Source organism: Bemisia tabaci, chromosome 4 (assembly GCF_918797505.1).
Source record: "Bemisia tabaci chromosome 4, PGI_BMITA_v3".
NCBI classification, from domain to species: domain Eukaryota; kingdom Metazoa; phylum Arthropoda; class Insecta; order Hemiptera; family Aleyrodidae; genus Bemisia; species Bemisia tabaci.
In genome coordinates, this window is record NC_092796.1 from 29,478,904 (window position 1) to 29,502,223 (window position 23,320).

Below are 23,320 nucleotides of genomic sequence, written 5' to 3' on the forward strand. Positions count from 1 at the left end.
TTTGTACATATATTACGCGGTAAATGTGTAAAATTCTCCCATCTAAGCAATGTTAATTTTTATTTTTTGTCACAGTTCAGCTGAGTGTTCTACTGGGTCGATTCAAATTCGAAAATTTTAAATTTGACAGTCCATTTAAACAATATAAATGTTCATTTTTGTTCGGAAGATCAACCGGGTTGATTTTCATGGTGTTAGCGGCTACTAATGGGATATAGTCATTAGATAATCCCACTGTATACAAAGGACTCTATGCACGGACCCCCCAAATTTGCCCGTTTCAAAAGTTAACGAAATTCATACCAGTGATAGAGAGGCACTTCCGGTCTCCAAATCCGGGGTTGGTTTAGTCCCCAGCCCCCCGAGTGCGACGTTGCCATTTTTTAAAGTTGAAACATGTTAAACCCCATAACTTTTGAGCAATTAAAGATACGGAGGTGCGGTTTGTTTGAGTCGATAGAACATAAAAAGAGCTATCATTTCGTATATAGTTTTGATCCATTGTTGCCAAATTTACCCCAAAATCGACAATTTTTCGATTTTTTCAAGGTGCAAAAATACGGTTAACCTAAAAAAGTCGGTATTGGGACACCACGTAGGAAAATAAAAAACACGCGTAATTAAAGCCCTTAATGTGAGCTTTCCAACGGTATATCGGTTTTTCCGGGGAAACGATTCTGTCGCGAGATACAGGCCTTCAAAGTCCGACTTGGCGTACTTTTTGGAGGTCCCGCGTCATTCGCACCTCAAAAAATTAGTATTGTGAACGCTGGCAGAAAAACGAAACTCACATGTAATGAAAGCTATTTATGTGAGCTTTTCAACGGTATATCGGTTTTTCCGGGGAAACGATTCTATCGCGAGATACAGGCCTTCAAAGTCCGACTTGGCGTACTTTTTGAGGTCCCCCGTCATTCGCACCTCAAAAAATCAGTACTGCGCACGTCCATAGGAAAATGAAAATTACACGTAATGAAAGCCCTTTGTATGGGCTTTCCAACGGTATGTTGGTTTTTCCGAGGAAAAATTTTTGTCGCGAGATAAATGCCTTGAATGTTCGTTGTAGCAGTTCAGGTCCTATTGAATATTACGTGAAACAGGGGAATTTTTATGAAAGTAGGCTGCCGTTCATGCAGCGGCGAGCAGGGAGAGTCAGATGTAGATATGCAGAGAGAGATGCAGATATAGAGACGAACCTGACTCATACTGCCAACTGTATATTACCAAATTTTAAACGAATATTAAACATACAACTTCAATGGAATCTCAGAGACAACGGATCCATTTCTATGTATCATATCTCCTTTATAACACAATCCCTGAGATTCGTTTCCCCGGAAAACCGATATACCGTTGAAAAGCTCACATAAATAGCTTTCATTACATGTGAGTTTCGTTTTTCTGCCAGCGTTCACAATACTAATTTTTTGAGGTGCGAATGACGCGGGACCTCCAAAAAGTACGCCAAGTCGGACTTTGAAGGCCTGTATCTCGCGACAGAATCGTTTCCCCGGAAAAACCGATATACCGTTGGAAAGCTCACATTAAGGGCTTTAATTACGCGTGTTTTTTATTTTCCTACGTGGTGTCCCAATACCGACTTTTTTAGGTTAACCGTATTTTTGCACCTTGAAAAAATCGAAAAATTGTCGATTTTGGGGTAAATTTGGCAACAATGGATCAAAACTATATACGAAATGATAGCTCTTTTTATGTTCTATCGACTCAAACAAACCGCACCTCCGTATCTTTAATTGCTCAAAAGTTATGGGGTTTAACATGTTTCAACTTTAAAAAATGGCAACGTCGCACTCGGGGGGCTGGGGACTAAACCAACCCCGGATTTGGAGACCGGAAGTGCCTCTCTATCACTGGTATGAATTTCGTTAACTTTTGAAACGGGCAAATTTGGGGGGTCCGTGCATAGAGTCCTTTAGTCACACAAGCCCGTGAGGCGGACCTTAAAGGGCGCAAAATGCCCTTAGGGGGCTTAGCCCCCTAATTTTGACTGGTCGCGCAGTAATCTCAGTGTGTTGACCGCATAAGGAAACAGTCTCAAACATTTACTTCAAATTCAAAGACAAACGTAGCATCTCATCGCCGCGTCGGGTACTAATTGCTATTATACATAAAACAGTTCTCTCAGCGGATATGAATGCAACTCGTGATCCCGTTTAAATCGTGTAGAAACAAAGAATTAAGACAGCCATATTGCAATTGAGTGGGGTGGCAAGTCTTCCAAGAAACGAGAGCTCGGAGAATCGTGAGATTCAATCTGGAATCCTCCGGCATAAAGGAATTAAATAAAATGTGGAGGGTAAGTTACAATACTCCCGAAGGGATAATAAAAGTTGGAGCGAAGTAAACGCATAAAAACTTGGAATTAAAATAGAACCCTTAGCCGGCGGATAATAAGGATAACGGAGCGGCATGACGGCCGAGCAATGGTGGAGGCACTAACATCATATTATGATCCTTTACCCCTTTCCACAAGTTCTTATCATAATTAAGACGCAACATTTCTATTAGCCAGACAGGAACAAGGATCCTTTGAAATCGCAAAATTATTATTTCATGATCTCCGAGTTTACGTAACTTCTCCGGACAATGCCGATGCTGCCGCCTCACAGTGGATCGAGTCAATCAGAAAGGTCGGACTTACAATTTTTGACTGATACTGGAAATTTCGATGTTTATTTCGTCACATTTTAAATTTTAAGGAGAACTTTCGGCTGAAAATTTCACGAGGAAACCGATGGAACCACGATTAGAACCTTAAAATTTTGTATGCACGGAGTTATAAGCTTTTAAAGTTTCCAAATTTCGTCCGACCTCTCCTATTGACTTGATCCACTGTGCGCTTTGAGGAAAAGCAACGTAACAGCCTTCGAACGTTGGCGGATTTCGTTCGATGAAAGATGAATTTTCTGAGATCAGTCGAATTTTTCCGGGCAATGTCGATGCTGCCGCCTCACAGTGGATCGAGTCAATCAGAGAGGTCAGACTTACAATTTTTGACTGATACTGGAAATTTCGATGTTTATTTCGTCACATTTTAAATTTTAAGGAGAACTTTCGGCTGAAAATTTCACGAGAAATCCGATGGAACCACGATTAGAACCTTAAAATTTTGTATGCACGGAGTTATAAGCTTTTAAAGTTTCCAAATTTCGTCCGACCTCTCCTATTGACTTGATCCACTGTGCGCTTTGAGGAAAAGCAACCTAACAGCCTTCGAACGTTGGCGGATTTCGTTCGATGAAAGATGAATTTTCTGAGAGACGTGCGAATATTTTGCTTCCGATTTTTCGGATAATTTCGTTCGTAATTTGAGCTGAATTATCTGAAACTTTTGGCGGATAATTTTCATACCTTCCCTAAAAATAGATATATTTTTACCAAAGGGTTTTACAACACTCGAGTGTTCATAAGGCGCATTTCCTTCGTGTTATACACCGGGTTGTATCCTCCTCTTTCATCGATTGCTTTCAATAGTCAAGTCAAGTTCAGAACTTGATGTATTCGGTTGCAGGGTGTCTAGCGACCGGGAAAACATGGAGATTCCAGAGAATTTTTTTGTGCCAGGGAAATGAAGGATTCGGAATGTCAGAGATTCTAATTTTCCAAGCGATTTTCGTTTCATGGAATCGGCAGGGAAATAAATAAACACGAATTTTTCGGAAAACGTTTCGCGAATTCTACTCTTACGAAGATTTCTACCAAAATTCTTACCAGAATTTCTGTTGGTGTTTATTAAATTTTAAAAATGAAGCAAAAATACCTCGCACAATTTTAGACACCATGTATTTTGCTCTAATTATTACGTTATATTCCTAAAACATGAAAAAATTCTTACTTACATCAAATCGGTTCAACCGTGTCGAAAAATTAGGAATATTTCCCATTTCTGACAGAGAAATGTCGGGATTTTTTTTTCCCGCCTGTTAGGGAATTTTTAAACTTTTCTCGGTTTTTTGACAATTTTAGTTGGGGAAATCGGGGAAACGTCGAGAAAATTTTCTTCTGAAATTGCTAAACACCCTGGGTTGCGACTATATTTTTGAACAGAAAATAGTCGTCTAACGTCGCCCTTAACATTGAATCTTACGGAGGTGTATGACTTTAGCTCCTTCCTCTCCGTTCGAACTTGCTGCTACTCGGTGCTTTTATGTCAAACTCTGTCCTCGTGTTACTTCCGTATTGTTGCCAGCAGGTTTCATAAACCAAAAACTAATCAATTAAATTCGATAGGTCTGTTAGCTTTACAGTAAAATTACTTTTACGAGTAAACGAGTAAACCGCTTCTTTCAATTGGCTATCGCTTTCGCATCGCCCCCACCCCCCACCCATTCGAACTCTCGCCGATGGATCGGCTACGTGATGGGGGAGGAGGGGTGGAGGAGGGGCAAAAACTGTATCGCTTGAGCGCGGACGGAAAGGCAGGTTTCGATGAAACTTTTCAATTAATACTAGCTTAAATGTATGACGAGGGAGGAGATTTGATCGGAAGTTATTTCCAGCAGGATGTCAGCGCTCCGACTCAAAACGAACCGAAAAGTTGCTCTCTTCCGATTGGTTCGGTCTCAGTGGTGAACAGGCATTTTTAGGTGTCGCTCGCGTTTCGTGTCGCCAGTACTCGCCGCGAGGAAAAGCCGTTCCCAAACTTTGTTCTTGTCAAATGCCAATCTCCCAACCCTCTTCGAATTCATTTTCCCTCTCGGAGCCTAAGACTCTGCTAGGCTTTCGAGAGGAAAAGACTTTTCATTTCTATGGATCATCTCATTAAATTGATTTTTTCATGGGGTCTCAGGTGATAAGCGCTGTCTCCACTCGTCAAAATGGAAACTCAAAGTGAATCGATTTCAACGATAAGTGGCCACAGTGGGTTTTAACTAAATCTAATTAAGAAAATGAAAGTCCCCATGTCTGAAAGCGGAAAAGTACAGCGAAACACCTCAGGAAAACATCCCCGCTGAAAAGAAAATCATTCGTTGGGCCGTTTTTTTTTTTTTTGCCCCCCCAAAGCCAAAATGGCGGCAGATATGCGCCGCCGCGGGGTGCAAATGTTACAACTCCCTCAAAATGTCAAGTGACACATCGATTCTTATGTAATTTTGGTTGTAGAATCCGAATATGAGGTCAGAAATCCCTCACGACTAATAGGGATCGCGCAAATTCAAAATGGCGGCCAAAAATAGGCCCCGGAGTAAAAATTCTCAATTCCAGCTTTTGGTGACGAGTGAGATGTCTTTTTCTATGTTTTTTGGGTCATAGGATCCAAATTTGAGGTCAAAAATTCCCTTCTGGCCGACAGGGATCCTTCAAATCCAAAATTGCTTCCATTTTGGGGCTGACATATTATTTCCGAAAGACGCGTATAGTCGAGTGAGGTGTCTTTTTACATGTTTTTTGGACCACATGATCAGAAACTGGGATCCAAACTGTGTCCCTGTGGGCCGGAAGGTAAGATTTGTCCCTTAGCACCTTGATTGTAACGTTTTTATCAACTATTTAAATAAAAACTCAGAATTTCACTGTTAGAACGGCGCCAACCACACCAAGAGTGCTCAGCTATTCTTACAAATAATGTTTGAGCTTTTTGCCTAGCAGGGGCTATAGTCCCCTGCTTCACAAAAAAACTACCGCAAGAGAAATAGGAACAAAACAAAAACAATCTTCTTTTCAAGAAAATATAGACGAATTCAAGAAAAATGACAACCGGAGTACAAATTAATTGTATACACAGCTAGCAAAACGTTACAATCAAGGTGCTAAGGGACAAATCTTACCTTCCGGCCCACAGGGACACAGTTTGGATCCCAGTTTCTGATCATGTGGTCCAAAAAACATGTAAAAAGACACCTCACTCGACTATACGCATCTCTCGGAAATAATATGTCAGCCCCAAAATGGAAGCAATTTTGGATTTGAAGGATCCCTGTCGGCCAGAAGGGAATTTTTGACCTCAAATTTGGATCCTATGACCCAAAAAACATAGAAAAAGACATCTCACTCGTCACCAAAAGCTGGAATTGAGAATTTTTACTCCGGGGCCTATTTTTGGCCGCCATTTTGAATTTGCGCGATCCTTTTTAGTCGTGAGGGATTTCTGACATCATATTCGGATTCTACGACCAAAATTACATAAGAATCGATGTGTCACTTGACATTTTGAGGGAGTTGTAACATTTGCACCCCGCGGCGGCGCATATCTGCCGCCATTTTGGCTTTGGGGGGGCAAAAAAAAAAAACGGCCCAACGAATGATTTTCTTTTCAGCGGGGATGTTTTCCTGAGGTGTTTCGCTGTACTTTTCCGCTTTCAGACATGGGGACTTTCATTTTCTTAATTAGATTTAGTTAAAACCCACTGTGTGGCACAAAGTCGGGACTTGATGCGATTGATGAGTGTTGCAACTCAAATTAGAGCGGCGCGACTCTCTTTTGGTCAACAATCGCGAACAGATCGTATTTTTCGATTCACTTTGAGCTTCCATTTTAACGCAATTTTGACGAGTTGACACAGGGCTATGGAGAAATGGAGATGTCGCGGATTCAATGTAAACTAAACTGGGCTCAGGATTTCACTCCACAATTTTTAACAGTGTAAAGGTGGAAATTTTGTCCAAAGTTGAGCGAAAATCAGCACAATGAAAATGAAGAGTGCCAAGAGGGAGTTCTGCTCGGAATTCAGGAAAAATTCCGGAAATTTTGAACTTTTGAAGTCAGGGGAAAGTTAGAAAATCAGAGAATGAAGAAATTGCGGACACCCTAAAACGCGTTTGTGCAGTTTCACCATCGATACGTACGCTGACGATGGAATTTCAATCGTTGAGAAATAGAGTGCTTTTTCGCTTAAGCCTAGCCGATTGTAGTTCACAGCGGTGGGGTCTAAATTTTAATTCAGTTCCATTTCTGTTGCAGACGTCTGCGGCGTTGCTGCTCTTGAAGTGCATTATCCTAATGGCAGTGGACGCCGTAAATCCAGGTAAGCCCCCTCTCTCTACTAATCCACGCACGCACCCGCTCAGCCAAATTTATTTTCCCAACTCATCAATCCAACTTAAAGTGGATGGATTCAACCCAAAACCAGCCTATCTGCGGCATCACGGGTTGCCTAAATTCATCTCATGTTTACTTCAATAAAAGAAAACACGGAATCAAAGATTTAGGGGTTGATGGACAGGGGTGGATCCAGCAATTTGGTTACACAGGATTTTCTCCATTTAAACCTATGTTAAATAATCGATTCTTGTCGGAGCATCTGGCCCCTTTAAGAATCGATACATTACTATAGGTTTAAATGGAGAAAAATGAAAGTTGCCAATTTGCTGGATCCGCCAATGTTGATGGATGATGTGGTCATATCCAATTATTTGTGTTAGTGCCCCAATGAAGTAGGTTACAAACCCAAGTTTTGCGGTACTACCAAAATTAATCGGAAATTTCCATATCATCCAACAAATTAGGGCTGCAATCAATTATTTTTTCTAAAATTAGGAAAAGAATCAGAATTTCAATCTACGTTGGAATATTTTTCTATTTGCCTAGGCATTTGACAAAATGCCTGATTTTACTATTTGCCTGCGACGAAATACGTCCAAGTAATATTCAAGAAATGTGGAAAATACATATGAAATTGAGTTACGGTGGTTCTGCTTCGGACGGGAGTAACGGACCTTAATTAGCGTAACAAATGGCAACCGGGTCCCGTGGATGCATTCGCCAAAAGGAGCCGTGGCATTGATGAATGTGCGCGAATTCGAGTGAGGCCAAGTTGCCAGCGTTCGTCTCGCCGAGCGGCCGAAACAACTCATTACACAAACAATGGTAAACTGACATCTCCAGTCTTCTCATAGGCGAATACTCGACGGCAGCGTTGTCCCAAATTGCTTTTCTGGTTCCACGCTCAGGCGGGGCAGGGTTGGTGGTCGGGCCGGAGGGGTGGGTAAAGACTAATTTGCACCCTCGGGTTAGAATTAGTGTTGCTAAACCAGGGTCGGCGGTGGGGGAGAGAGATAATCCCCCTGTCTCCTCTGCCCCTCGCGATTTTCGAACTCGGCTGCGAGGATGCCGAACTTTGCCCCGCGGCAAACGTGAGCTGAGCTTGAAACTCGGCGGAATTGAGAATTTACAGGTGTCTGAATTTTTTTTGAATTTCATGTTTAGAAAGAAACTATTGAGTGAACTGAGCATTATGCTTGGTTTCTAACATGAACAATCGACCACTAGACAAGGTACGAATTTCAGCATTCTGATACATGTTTCTTCACCAAAATTTCACGTAAAACACGATGCGCACTGCAAAAATTGCCTCAATGAACTCCTCACGAAGATATTTAATGATTCTTGATGCGTGAATTCAAACCACCCGTTCATGAAAACTCAATGCTATGCGTGATTCACATCGCGCGCTGAACGTTATCGTGACAGTCTCTACGATATACAAATCTGGCAACCTCACTCTTGACGCTTTGGCTCAGCTATAGCAAATTGCTTATAAATTGAACAACACATGGTGGGAAATGAATATTGCTCGATTAAGAAGCTTGCTGAAACCGTTGTAGTGCGCGATTTGAATCACGTAGAGCTTTGAGCTTCTTGTGAGCGGGCAGTTCATATTCCTCGTAACCAATGTGTAATAAAAATGTTAATATCTTCGTTTGGAGTTAGTTTCAGTAATTTTCGTTGTGTGAATCGTGTTTTGCGTGAAATTCTGGTTAAGAAACATGTATCAGAATCCTTTATTTCGTACCCTGTCTAGTGGTCCACATAAAATAGTAAAGTTTTTATCCTCCAGGTACAAAGTAGAAACTGAAATACGCCCTTATGTCCAAGAGGCGACACTTTTTGCAAACCAACTCGCAATGAGCGTGCGGTAAATACCTCTGGAACTTAAAATTGACATCCCTGTTTCTCTAATCAGGGTCACTTCTCGATCCCTCTTAAATATTCAATAAATCGGATAACGAAGAAGTTTTGTTCCTCGGGATGAATCAATTGAATACAAAGGACGGATTATTAGTTGTTTCAACCTTCTCACGTCTTCGTTAGTGGACATTCACGCTGCGCTCCATCACCCTTCCTTCCTTGCATTTGTAGACGGCTCAAATCGGAAGTATTAATTATTATGAGGAAACTCATTGAGCGTTTATTGCCGTCTGGATTATAATCATGGAGATGAAATGTAGATGATACGTGACGGTCTCGGGCAAAAGGACACTGAAGTTTAAAATTAAATTAGATTAAATTAAATTAAAGATACGTGCAATGTGGCACAGCTTTAACTGCTAATTTTGCATCATTTGACGCGCCAAAGACTTTCAAAAATTGATCTTTTGAAAGAATTTAAACGTTTAAATGCAGTAAACTAATAAAATAAAAATAATCAGTAGATGATGTTCGGAAATACAGAAGAAAGTCACGGCAAAATAACAACACTAACTGAAATTCAAAGAAAAATATCATTTTGTAGTTTTCCGAACGAAGAAGTGTAACGTCAATCCGAGGTCATAAAATTGGCTCGGACAATTACTTTTTTCAAGAATGTACTTGCGCGTTTTTTTTTTTTCAACATTTTTCTAGCATCATACGAAAAATAAGTAAAATTTTCAGTTACAGAAGCCTAAAATTCTCCCGGTACGATATGTTCACCTGTGCCGTAGTATTGTTTTTGAAGCGGGAAACGTTCACATATTTTATACAATACATATTTCTTACGCAGATTGTGAAGTAAGAAATGTATTTCAGACTTTCTCGATGGACTCATCGTGATTTTTGAGCCATTTTTTATTCCTTCTTTTTGCTCTAGCCGAAGTTTGCAACAGTCACATTTGGGCCTGTATTTTGCGTGAGATAACTGCCTACTTGGAGGTATTTCTGCCAAATGGAACTATGTGCAATAAGACATGAGCCCTGAGACTAAGAAGAATATATGTATAACAGTGCTCACGTCATAATGCACATGGTTCCGTTCGGCAGAACTACATCCACTTTATTTACTCATACAAAAAACACCTACCATCACATGGAAACTGATGGCACGCGCGTTGTTTCTAGAATGAGTCGGAAATAAAAGCTCCCTATTACAAAATGTAGTCCATTTGAATGCTCGCATGGCGTTCCTGCCCAGCACTGGGGAAAAGAATCTTAATTGCGTTTCTGTATGAGCCATTGTTAGCACATGCTCTTGTGTGTATCGAGGTTCATCCCAGACTCCACTTCCGGCACTCTTCCGTAACATGGCAGAGCACGGCAATGCACTATCGCGGAATCACCTTTTCCGAGGAGCCAGCCTTGCTTTATCACGCGACGAATATTTTAGCCAATTTGCTGGCCTGCACCTCGCCACCGTGATCCGGTAATTGTGGCTCTGGGAAGAATTATATTTCTAAACGAGTCAGACCGTTAAATATTCATACCCTCCTATTTTGGATTTCTCCGAATTTGATACCTTTTCCGCGGCTTCAACCCCCCCCCCCCCCTCCCCGCCGCCGTTCACCGGTTACGTTCTCATTACGTTCACGTGCCCTCGTCATGATCCGGTGCTCAGGATTGCCAATTTTTGGTGCATCGCTCTGCCGTGCTAAGAAAAAAACGTTGTGTGAACATTCGAGAGTTGCCAAACTTCCTCCGGTGAAATGTTGAATTTTGAAGAAAATTATGAATGATATCCCTTGAAACTTGTGGGTAATTTAGATCTGCTTGTGAAAAAAATCCCTGAAAAATTGGAGGAAAAATATTCACAGATTCTCCTGAAAATTCATATAGCATTAAATGAAATTTGGCAACATCCGAACGGCTCACAAGGCGTTGCCAAATTTCCCCCTGGCAAATCACTAATTTTCAAGAAAGTGTTTAGTTGTTTATCTACCAATTTCTCATGATAATTTTGTATGTAATTTGATCTAAAGTCCCTGAAACTTTCAAGGAAAAATATTCATAATTTTCTTCTAAAATAAACATTGTATCGAAGGAAATTTGGCAACTCTTGAATGTTCATACGGCGTTCTTCCTTAGCATGGCAGCATTGTACCCGATACCAGGTATGCCGCAAGAGATACCCATTCCAAACGATACTCAGATGGGCTGAATAACTGCAATTTTTCATCGTATTGTAATGAATCTTGATCATTAACTCTTTGAGTTCATCGGTCTTCCTTTCCTGCGAATATCTAATCATTATCATGGTTGAACATAAGAAAACTGAGAAATATGCATACCTGTTAGTGGTGCATCACAGTTGCTTGTGACGTTGCATCGATCATAAAAGGAAACTGCAAATCAATGTAAACAGATCATGTTATACATGAGATTATTTTAATCATTGGATCGACCATTAATAAGCTGGTCGAGAAATTGAAAATCTACGTTGTGTCTACACAATGGCAAACGTTATTTAACGCTAAAAGTTCATTGCAACTCGCTTCGATTATTTTTGACGCACATTCAGTCAGCATGCAGTCTTGAAATGTAGCATCTAAAGCAGGTAACCGTATTAAACACGGTGGTAACATACACGTTTTAATGTTCCTTTTAAATATCACATATTATCGTTTACTTTTGGTTGCGTTCGGCCAACACGCTTGAACCAAGCAACAGCGCGACATGGGACTATCAGAGCGTGGAGATGGATTAGTTAGGTTAAGGCGCGGATACAACTATTCGTGCTCAAGCGTTGTTGTGTTGCATACTCGAAAAATTGAAGGCGTTTTGATTTTCTGAACGCTGAGGATGGCGCACGCCCGGCGACTACGGAACATGATGCAGCGCAGCGTTCTATTTGAAAACAGTGAACAATAGATGAGTATCTGAACAGTTTAAAACATTCTTCCCAGGATATTTTCCAACTGGTGGACTGTTTTGCGATTAATCGATCATCTGCCATTTAAACCTATGGAAAATGATCTATAAACAGGAAAGGAAAACAAGGAAATCGATAATTATCGATTTTCCCCTGTGGCAAGGAATCAATTATCAAGATGTTCGTTGTAAACCTGTTTATCGATCCTTTTTCGTAGGTTTAAATGGTGGATTTATCGATATATCGCAAACAGGCCACACGTTTGAAAATATCCCGGGAAGAATATTTTAAACTGTTCAGATACTTATCTATTGTTCACTGTTTTCAAAGAGAACGCTGCGCTGCATTATGTTCCGTAGTTGCCATCCTCAGCGTTCAGAAAATCAAAACGCCTTCAATTTTTCGTGTCTGCAACACAGACAACGCTTGAGCACGAATAGTGGTATCCGCGCCTTAACCTAACTAATGCATCTTCACGCTACGATAGTCCCACTGTCCCATGTCACGCTGTTGCTTCGGCAGGAGAGAACCAAACTACATCAGCGATTCCCAAATTTAACCGGGCTCTTTAATTTTTTACAAGAGAATCCTTTGAAAATTTTAAGGAATTTGCCTCGCACTATGCAAAAAATCCGCGCAACCGTTTCAATGTTACGAATTAAATTACCCAATTATATTTGTCGATAGATGATGTGGCTTGCTTCATGTCTGCTTACCTCGGTTCATTTTATAACGAAACTAGGGTTATCTAGCAGAAAAGCGGGTACTTGCATCGCCAAAAATGGACTATCCGCTCGTCCAGATCATTCAAAAATACGTGTGTTTTAATGCGTAATGCCATTGCTGTCAGTCTGCTTTTCCTTGAATTTTAGTCAGTTTTTTTAAATTTTATTGCTTGTTCTTCTTGTAATCCTATCCGCTGATTTTCAATGCGCTCTTATCTGACACAGAGGGTCGTAAGCTATTTCACACAATGTGTTTTGAATTGCGGCCAAATGATTCGGATTTAAAAGCTGTAGTACACTTTTTTCTTATTTTTTATTCCACCTTAGGCACCCTTCTGCCTCAGTTCCTCCGAATCGATGAGCATCGTAATTCTCTAAATTTATGAAGAAGCTATGTCTGAGAATCATTTTTTAATGATGGATGTGACGAAATCAGCGAAATATAAGGTAATTAGATCCATCTAGACGCCATTGATAATGGACAAAGTGACCTCCAAAAGGCAGCACAGATTATGCTATCCATCACTGAAATTCATTTTGCTGAATTTCATGATTCTTTCTTTAAGTCTTCTGAGCGTAATAGTCAATAACTGTTTTTTAATTATTGAGGACAAATGAGAGAAAATACTTATCCCAATAAAAAAACAATAACGTAAAATGCGGACGCATCAGAATTTGGACTTCATTTTGCAATTAGGAACTAAAATTTCTGTCTTATCCGTAAAAACACTTACGTACGTATAGGAAAACTAATGGTACATGCGTTATTTTTTAAATTAGCAAAAAATTGAAGATCATAATTGCAACGTATGGTCCATTTGATGCGTTCACTAATTTTCCATGTCATCTTTAATTTGAAGAAGTTCTCAGCGACAAACCAAGGAGAGCAAAATACCTCACGGGGGTGGCTCATATTCAACTAGGAGTCGGCAAATTTCCTCATTTAGAATACGTGCTGTAATGCATACACGGCTCATTTGCATCGGCCATTATTCTCTGGAGCGCGTGATTAAAAGTAGCAAAACTAGCTCGAGTTGAATAAGAGTGCGGTAAGCAAAGAAACCGCTGAATGCATTGAATGGGAAGTTATGCATGTTTACCCGGAGGCTCAAGTGCCACAACCACCCCTCATCTGTAAGGCAATTTTGCGGAACCCGGCGGAACAAAACTTTCCCCTATAAGTCGCGGTCTGAGTAAATGAAGCGGGTTTGTATAGTGTACACACTGCGGCTAAACAACTTTCGGCGACAAGATGTAATCTTACTCGAAGGCGGGAACTTTCCTTTTTTGGCGCCGGCGCCTTTTGTCTCTCCCCAGAATTTAAGTCGCCTCCTCTCGGCTTCTCGACGGGCTTGAATATGCATCAGCTGGAAGATCATAGTTTGATCTGACTGATTTAATGCTACACGGTAAAAATTAAATTGCTGATTAAACAATTAAATTGCTAAAAAAAAAAAGTGACTGCAATATTTCAACGTAGATTTCACAACACAAACATGCTACTATAACCACTATTGAAAGCTAATTTAACCACGGGGTTGTTTAAAGTAGCATTTTTGTGTTGTGATATCTACGTTGAAATATTGCAGTCACTTTTTTTGCAATTTAACTGTTAAATCAGTAATTTACTTTTCTCCGCGTACCGTATTGACTGACGCGTATGTATTGTACCCGTACTGTACCGCGTTTAGCAGAAAGGAACCAAGCCACATCAGCTATTGTCGCATTTTACTGGGCAATTCAATTTTTTTGAAGAGAACGTTTGTGCGGATTCCTTTGAAACTTTAAAAGAATTTGCTTCGTACTATGCAGGGTATTCACTGGACGCACACAAATCCGCACAACCGTTTTCATGTAAAAAGCCAAGTTGCCCACATAAATTTGGCAATAGCTGATGCCGCATGGTTCCTTCCTGCTTAACGCGGTCCAATTTTGACTATATTTTGCAATTTGAAAGTGCTATCTGCGGCTCCGCTGGCGTGACTTGCTTTGCGATACAACGATTGATCTGCATGCCATTTAAACCAATGGAAAAAGATCGATAAACAGTGTTTTGGTGCTTTATTCTTCCAGACCAACTAAAAATAAGAAGCTCTCGAAAACTTCGTGAAAAACTCGATTTATGACGTCATCCACCGCTGTAATACGTACCATGTTATGCGCTACCGCAGTGGATGACTTCAAAAACCCGATTTTTTAAAGAACGATACCTCGCTCAATATTCAACTCATATTGCTTCTTGGACAGATCTTCTTATTCGTAGTTGATCTGCAAGAATAAAGCACCATAATACGATTCCGTGACCAGCGCAACTGACCCATTCTTTCCATTTCCAGAATTCGATTTGATGCATTCTGTTATTCCTGTCCAAATCAAGCTAACGAATAGAGTCGATGTGGCAAACGCTTAAGTCTCGTTGGCAAAATTCTACATACGATCATTGCCCGAAGCACGATCCCTGGTCGTATCCAAGAGCCGTGTTTGCTGCTATCGTTGTTCCGGAGGAGCATTCCAATTATGACGTCAGACAAGCGCAGGAAGGAAACGAGGAAGCAATCAGGGACGCCCGAATTTCGTAGCTGTTGATGGCTCGGAGGACCGCAGAGAGCACAGTCAGATTCGCGAGCTCTGAGTTTAACTTGGATGCCGTTCTTACCGCTGTCGTCAGTGTTGCCAATCCGTTCTGCGGAATATAGTGAGATTCCGATCTAACGTTTGAATAGCAAGGACATCTGACAGGAGAGCAGACAAAATTCGATTTGGGGGAAATTTCTCACAGAATATACATTACAATTAGTTTTACATGAAATAATTAATATCTCGCAATTTCTTTAAAAACTGCAATTATGCGCCTTGTTCTCCAAGCCCCTCAAACCGCCAATGCATTCGCGCTAAAAAACCAGGAAATCCCATTCATAATACCAGGTAAAATCACGGAAATGCAAAATGACCTTTTATTAGACACCCAATCTAGAGTTCCTGTATAGCGAGAGTATGGACAGATCGCTTCATGGAGGTCTTTAGGGCCCAAAAGTGCAGCCATCCCTCCAACCAACTTCTACCACACAAAATTTCACTGTCAATCTGCAGAGACTGCAAATTCCGATTCTAACCAAGATGGCCAAGAATGTACAGAAATGAGCGTTATTCCGCAAAAATGAGTAAATTTATGCAAAAATTGAGACACATACGTGCTTTATAAACGACGGTTCGTAACAATAGTATTAGTAAATCGTTCTGGATAATTGAAATTCATAGGTTGGCTGCATTTCTGGGCCCTAACTTCATTCGCAGAAGCATCGGCGAAGGCCTGATGGATTTTCGGAGTTTCATATCTGTCCATACTCTCGCTCCTCTCGCTATACAGGTACTTTAACCCAATCCAGGAGGCTTGATCTCGGTGTGTGAGGATGTGGCATCCCCGGGAGCACTCGACGCGGTTCCGCGAAATAGTTTACACACTCGGGGCGTCGCGGCGCCGCGCGCTGATACGTGGCGTCGTGCCGCGGCCGAACCGCAACCCGCAAGTCGCTCTCCTGAGCAGGAACAACCTATAAACGCAGGTTTAAAGCCAGGAGTCACGCGGTTCTCGCCGAGGTGGGGAGCACGGTGCTCGGAGCGCCTCGTGAGCATGTGCGAATGCAATAATAATTAAGAGCCTTCGTAAATTTCACCCATTATGCCGTCCCCATCCCCGGCACAGTTTCCCCTTCCGCGATGCGATGTTTGTTGCTACTAGAGTCCCTTTATACTGAGAGTTAAGACTATGTGAATCCATCTCTGATTGGTTCCCGTATTTTAGGCCTCCGCAGTGTCACAAAAGGGAAGGAAGATTACATTTTCACCAATTGCAAAGATTGTTTTCTGGAACGGACCGGGGAATTACGGGTTCGGCAAGGAACAAACGGAATGAGAGAGAAGGAACGGAGAAAGGAATTTGTTTGTTGCTACTGAGAGTTAAGACTATGTGATTCCATTTCTGATTGGTTCCCGTATTTAGGCCTCCATAGTGTCACAAACGGGAATGAAGATTACATTTTCACAAATTGCAAAGATTGTTATCCGGAATGGAACGGGGAATTGCGGGTTCGGCAAGGAACAAACGGAATGAGAGAAGGAACGGAGAAATTAATTTGAGAATGAGCCAATCAAAGATTACGAAAAACTTTCAATTTTTGTAATCTTTATTTCCGTTCGTGACTCCATGGGGGGGGGGGGGGGTGTCTCAACTCTCAGTATGAAGGGACTTTGGTTGCTACAAGCTCTTTTCACCTTACATCAAACTGGCGGTGTTCCATATCAACCTTGACCCTTCTTCCTTAATAAGGGAGGGAGCTGTAAAAAGCCGTTCAAGTATTAAGTAACGCAGTTTCTACGATTTTTTTAACCCCCCGCCTCCTCCCACCCTTGTGACTCTCCCGTAACGCAGCCCTACATCGCCCCTCCTAGATTACGTAACGCTGGCCTGGTCCTCTTCCCCCCAATTTTCAAAAAATTAAGATAACGATGAAAAATCAGCTTGAGAAAAATTTCGATGGTTTTTATTTTTCAGATTTCGTTTAACTCGAGAACGCTTGATATGTAATACTATAGATACGCGCTAAATTTCGGGTATTTTGGATTCAATTGCGAACAAAATCTTCCAAAAATTTTCTTGAAAAATATTCAACATTCATTCAATTTCCCATTAAAATAGTTTATCATCATAAGAATTCTAACAACGTCTAAAAGTCAGGGTTGCTAGTGGTCTGGAAAACCAGGAAGGTTGGGGAAAGTCATGGAATTCGCGGCGATCGGAAAAAGTTAGGGAATTCCGCGAGGTGCGATCAGCATGAGTTGCGTGTAATTTAAGAGGAAAATATTAAAAAATCAAGTTTCATTCGAATGTTGGGGAAAGTCAGGGAATCCGAAGATTTTAAAGTCAGGGAAAATCAAAAATAGGCAGGGAAAGTCAGGGAACCCGACGATGAAGAAATTCTGGCTTCCCTGGAAGGCTCTTACGGCGTTTTCCCTCAGCGCGGCAGTATTTAACCCTCAAGCTATCAAATTTCAGACGATTTTAAAAGACAGTAAAAAAAAGAAAATGTGCCCCGTTTTCCCGACGGTTCGAAGGTCGAGCATTTGACACCGATGCCGCGGGAAAGCGGGTCGAGTCGCGCATCGGCGTTTAGGATCGTGCAAACTACCGTGTTTTCGCCGGTCGCCGTTGCGATATCCCGCGGAAAAGCCCCCGGAAAATCCTTGCGAGGGGTCTCCGGAGAATCGAGGCGACTGCAACGTGGCGACTTCAGCGGTCGTCTCGCCACCCGTCCTGTTTCAGCGCCGCTTTTATTGTTCGCGACGACAGATTCCGAGTCGAATGAAGAGAAATAACACGCCTCCTCCTTTTTCGTGTCTTTTTAACCCCCCCCTCCCCCCACCCCCGCCGGCCCTCTCGTTGTATCCGACCGATCCCCGCTTGGAATTTACACCCGACTTGAATCAACTTCGGGTGTCGGGCATTATCACGGGATTCTCTCGCTGAGGGGGAAAGGCCAACTGCAAAATTTTTATTGTCACCCCTTCTGTTTGAGGACGCGTACTGCCGTACTATGGAAGAACGCCGTATGAACCTTTAGGTGTGGCCAAATTTCCTTTGATATAGCATGAATTTCCTGCTGAATTTATGAATATTTTTCATCCACGTTTTCACATAATTTTGCTCGCAATTCCACCAAAAAGTCCTGAAAATTTCAAGGAAAAATAGTCATAACTTTCCTGAAAAATGAACATTTTTATCGAAGGAAATCTGGCAACTCTCGAATGTTCATACGGCGTTCTTCCTTAGCACGGCAGTGTAGGTCCTTGTAGAATTAATGCAGTTTCTATGTCTCACGTGGAAATAAGTGTAAAATCAGTACTTATCAAGAAGTGTAAACTGGAAATCAATTTTTAGTATAATTAATGGAGTACCCGCTTAAGGAAGCGTTCCTTTTTTCAAAAGAGTACTCGAAGAATATACTTTGCCATATTTTGTTTTAATTTTTTGTTCTTGGTGTGGAAAATTGGAAGGATTTAAACTTGAAAGTAAGAAAATTCCTGATTTATGACATTAAAGGATTGAATTTTCAATTTAAGTAAGTACACTGAAAAATGTATTTGAAAGGAGTTTTCTGACTTAAAGGTCATAACGATGTCAGGCTTTGTCCAAAAATAATACGAATTTGGTTGCACGTACCAGACGCTGCAGCACAGTAAAAGGACACCGTATAGAAGAAAAGATTAAAGTGCTTTGGAAATCATTAAATTAGACACGAAACTACCTTAATATTTACCAAACACACCCTAATTTTCCTTTCGTACATATTCTTTTTTCATCAATTCAAATGAGAATAATCCATGCAGAGTGTGCAAAAATTTCAAAAGCATGAGTTGAAAAGCGCTGACTCCGCGAGTTTAAATACTAGAGCTTAACACAGAGTGGAGCAGCGTACTGCCAGCGCGAAACGCGCGGCGCCGAGGGACGCTGCAGCCTGCGGCGGAGCGAACGGCCGGCCAGCGCCTACAAACCTAACGGGATACTTCACGCATTGCGTAATGCTTGAAGTATCATGTTAGGTTTTTAGGCGCACATGTATTGGCCCCGCACTCCCGCGCGGCCGGCCGCCGCGCCGGCCGCGCCGCAGCGTACCACGGCGCCTCGAACAACTATTTTGCAACAGAAGTGTTCCACAGTATCATACGAAATTGAAGGCTCTCCATTATATTAAGAATGACAGACATATTTTAGGAGTACGGAGCTTTCCTCGCAAAACAAATCAAGATTTTACACCACAAAAAGAGAGCGGTAGTCCAAATACTTACTAATTCCTAGCATCCGGAATTAATGACTTTTAGCATAATTTTTGAATTTCATTCGCGAAAAAAGTGACTCGATTTACGCAGAAACATTCTTGGGTACGCCGTCAAGAAGATTTTATTTTGAATCAAGGACAAAGAGCTGAATGAAATCGGGGTTCTGCTTGATGCTAGCGACTTTTATTTTTATTTTCTTATAAGATACTTAAGTCCTGTGGCACGAAAGAGGTGCAGAGAGTTTTATTTCGGGTTTGATGAACTATTTTTCCAAAAATAGTGCAAAATCGTAAGCTTTTCGCCATAAATTCACGAAATTTTGTATACCGTCAAAAATTGACTATCAGCTTATAGGCATTTGACAAAATGCCTGATTCACTATTTGCCTGCGACAAACATAAAATGATGTAGAATATGATATTATGTCGATATAGAATGCTGAAATTCGGACCTTGCTTAGTGATCTGTTGCCACTCATAAACAGTTTAGTAATCCGGACCTACCGGTAAAAAAATTCATCCCTAGCGGTTTATTCTTATAGAACGACGGTGTAAGTCGGCAATCACATAACTCGGTTTGCGACGTCGCAGACTTCCTATCCTACTCAATTTTTTAAACGGAATACTACTTAACGACAATTCTTTAAAATTGCCATGATTTTTCTTCTCTGTGCGAAGAAAATTCTACAAAAACTTCAAGGAATGATGTCAATTTGATCTCCTTTAAAAAAATAACCTAGAGGCGGAGATTTTCAGGCACCGCAAACGAGTTATGTGATTGCCGACTTACACCGTCGAGAAGTCTTGGAGCAAACGGAGCCCCACTGAAAGAATGCGAGTTGCCATTCTCGTATCTTCCGATGCTGATTTCTCGCCGGCGATGTTTCCACGGAGAATCAGCGACAACGCGACTGCACTTTACGAGTAGATAATGTGCCGCGAGGACCCTTTCCCACTTGCAATGTTCTCCTCTTTTATCGCCGTTCGCTCCAACACAAGTTTATGGACCCATTACCCGATGCGCCGCGAATCCGAGGGATACCTTCCGCCGACCGCCTGATTGCGGGCATCCGAATAAAAATTCACACTTGTCGGCAATTTGGCGGGATCTCAGACGATCGCTTTAACCTGGCAGCCATGCAGTAATTTATCGACTTCCGATTTTAAGAGCAGCGGGTCGATTGTTGAATCGTTATGGAATGCTTCTGATCGATAAATCCCTATCTTAACAATGCTCTATATCGATCAAGGTCATTCGATAACGATTCAACAATCGAGGAGCAGTTCGGGTTCCTCCGAATAATTCCCTCGTCTCGGAGAGGATTTTGATAGTCATTCTCCCAATCAGTGGCGTGGCGTGCTTTGCGATGTATCGATTGTTATGCCATTTAAATTTTTGGTAAAGAATCGATTATTAAAGTGTTTGCTGCGAACACCCTGTTTATCGATCTTTTTCCATAGGTTTAAATGGCATAACAATCGATATATCGCAATTCACGCCACGCCACTGCTCCCAATAAGTAAGTTTCGCTGTTTTTCTCTCCGCGAATATTTTAGATAGAGCAAACCTGTAAAGCGTATTTTATTAGTTTTACTCTTAGCTTTAAAACGAGCCATAGTTTTCTTTTTAATGTCGACCCACGGATAACTGAGACGTTTCTGCACCCATCGTCTCTCGCCGCGGGTCCCTTTTCTCCATTGCTGAGGCATCGCGAAGATGGCGGTATCAGGTAACACAGCTATGGCAACCATTTAGTTAGGGTTTTACCTAAGGAAACGGCCTGAGACTCTAACAATAAGTGGAACAGTCCCTTTCTCTTCTTGAATGACAATTTCAGAAGCTTCACTTTTAGGGGGGGTGGGGGGGGGAACACATGTTGTCATCTGGGAGCGATGCAATGTTGCCGTATCTTACGTTGAAAATGACGAAAAAATACGGTTTGCCAGGATACCCTTTTTTCCAACATTTCTCGGAAATTTCCTAAAAACATTGCCGGTGGTTTGATAACATCTAGATGATCAGTGGGATGATGATTGTAGAAATTAGTAGACAAAGTGATAGACAAAGATGACGAAAAGGTTATCGAGGAAGCCTATTGGTGGCAACAGGTGGTTGCAATGGACAAAGGACGTAGATAATAGAGAAACTAACACCCTTTAGTTAGTAATCATATTCTCTCTTTGTCTATTAGAACCACCCATTTCAATCAATTGGATGGCTCCATAGTACTTAATCTCCTTTTTCTATCGTTTTGTCTGTCAATTCCAACAATCAGTCCGCAGATGTGACGTTTCAGCCTCGCAAGGTAGTGTTTTCTTCCAGATATGCACAGAAAATAAGCGGGGAAGGTCGAGAATCCTGGAGAAGAAGGCTGAGACTGCCGTGCTAAGAAAAAACGCCGTATGTGACTTTGAGCGTTGCCAAACTTCTCTGATGAGATACGAGTTTTCAGAGAAACTTGTGAATATATTACTTTGAATATTTCCAAGGCCTTTAGTTGCAATGGATTTGTAACACGTGTGAGAAATTTGCGATTTGACCATTGATTCTCTTGTAAAAGTTCGCGAGAAACACGATGGTGCCACTGGTTTTCTCTGAAATCAACTCCCAACCACAAAAAAGCTCTCAAGTTGAGGCCAAAATGGAGGGGATATCCCACGCTATCCTGAGAGTCCACCTCTACATCAAGACAAACTCTCCATGCAAAGATAGGGAGCAAATGCATTGAAAGGGCTGCCACTTTATTTGGGGACTCTAAAACCGAAATCACGGCAACCCTGCTGAGGTATTTGCTCCCTATCTTTGCATGGAGAGTTTGCCTTGATGTAGAGGTGGTCTCTCAGGATAGCGTAGGATATCCCCTGCATTTTGGCCTCAACTTGAGAGCTTTTTTTGAGCTTGGGAGATGACTTCAGAGAAAACCAGTGGCACCATCGTGTTTCTCGCAAACTTTTACATAAGAATCAATAGTCAAATCGCAAATTCCTCACACATGCAACATCTCCATTGAACCTAATGTATCTAAACATTGCACGGAGAGACATTGGTAAATTTCCTCAAGAAGAAATATTTGATCCCGAGAAATCTGGGAATCTCCGTATGTTGATACGGGGTTTTTCCTCAGCGCGGCAGGAGGGCAGCGTGGGGGCGCAAATACGGTCCATAACTAATGATGCGGTGCTCTCGCCTGGGCCGTAAAATTGTGAAGTCATAACTGCAACAATTTCTCACGACTGCCGAGAGCGAGCGTCCGGGCACTTTGGCCGCCCCCCGCCAGGATCCTCCCTCCAATTTGAATGCAAAGCATTTTAATTAAAACCTTGGGAGCCGGGCCCGACGGGGGCACGTAATGGTCGACTCGTTACACAGTCGTCATTAAGCTGTCCCCGGAATCGCTTCCGAGCTTCCTCAAGTTGATTCTTCTCGGCTCCGTTGTCACGTTTCAGAGGCCTCCCATTCTTATCGTCGCTCATCTAGCATAAGCTCCACGCTCATTCTTGAGATTCATAGACAAAGCTATAGACAAAGAAGACAAAAGGTATATGGAGGGATATCCAATTCGTCACTTGGCTGACATAAGGGCGTAACTACACATTGAGATGAGCCCAGAAAAGCATTGAATTGTATGAACGACAGGGTTCATTGCAGAGTGTAGTTACGCCCTTATGTCAGCCAAGTGACGAATTGGTGGAAGTGGCTGGTTGCAATGAACATAGGAGGAAAGCGATAGACCAACCAACGGCACCCTATAGCTGGTCCATCACTAATCCCCTTAGTCTATAAGAACCACCCATTTCAACCAATAGGATCGCTGCATACTAGCTATGTCCTCTTTGTCTATAGCTTTTCTATCAATTACAACATTCAGCCCGCAGAGAGATGCTTTCACATATAATTCCAATTTTTTTTAACGACTAGGGCGACCTTTGCTGTTTCAACTGAGTCAGCCAGCTCATTAGA

At 41.8% G+C, this 23,320-nt stretch overlaps 1 protein-coding gene across 5 annotated transcripts in view; it reads left to right on the plus strand.

Moving 5' to 3' along the window:
* Nucleotides 1-23,320, plus strand: part of Sol1 — a 307,494-nt gene that overhangs the window by 125,303 nt on the left and 158,871 nt on the right. For all 5 annotated transcript variants that reach the window (XM_072299662.1, XM_072299661.1, XM_072299659.1 and 2 more), the window contains one exon: nt 6,923-6,986. In XM_072299662.1, the coding sequence (XP_072155763.1) occupies nt 6,923-6,986 (64 nt within the window). The remainder of the gene's footprint in view (nt 1-6,922; nt 6,987-23,320) is intronic.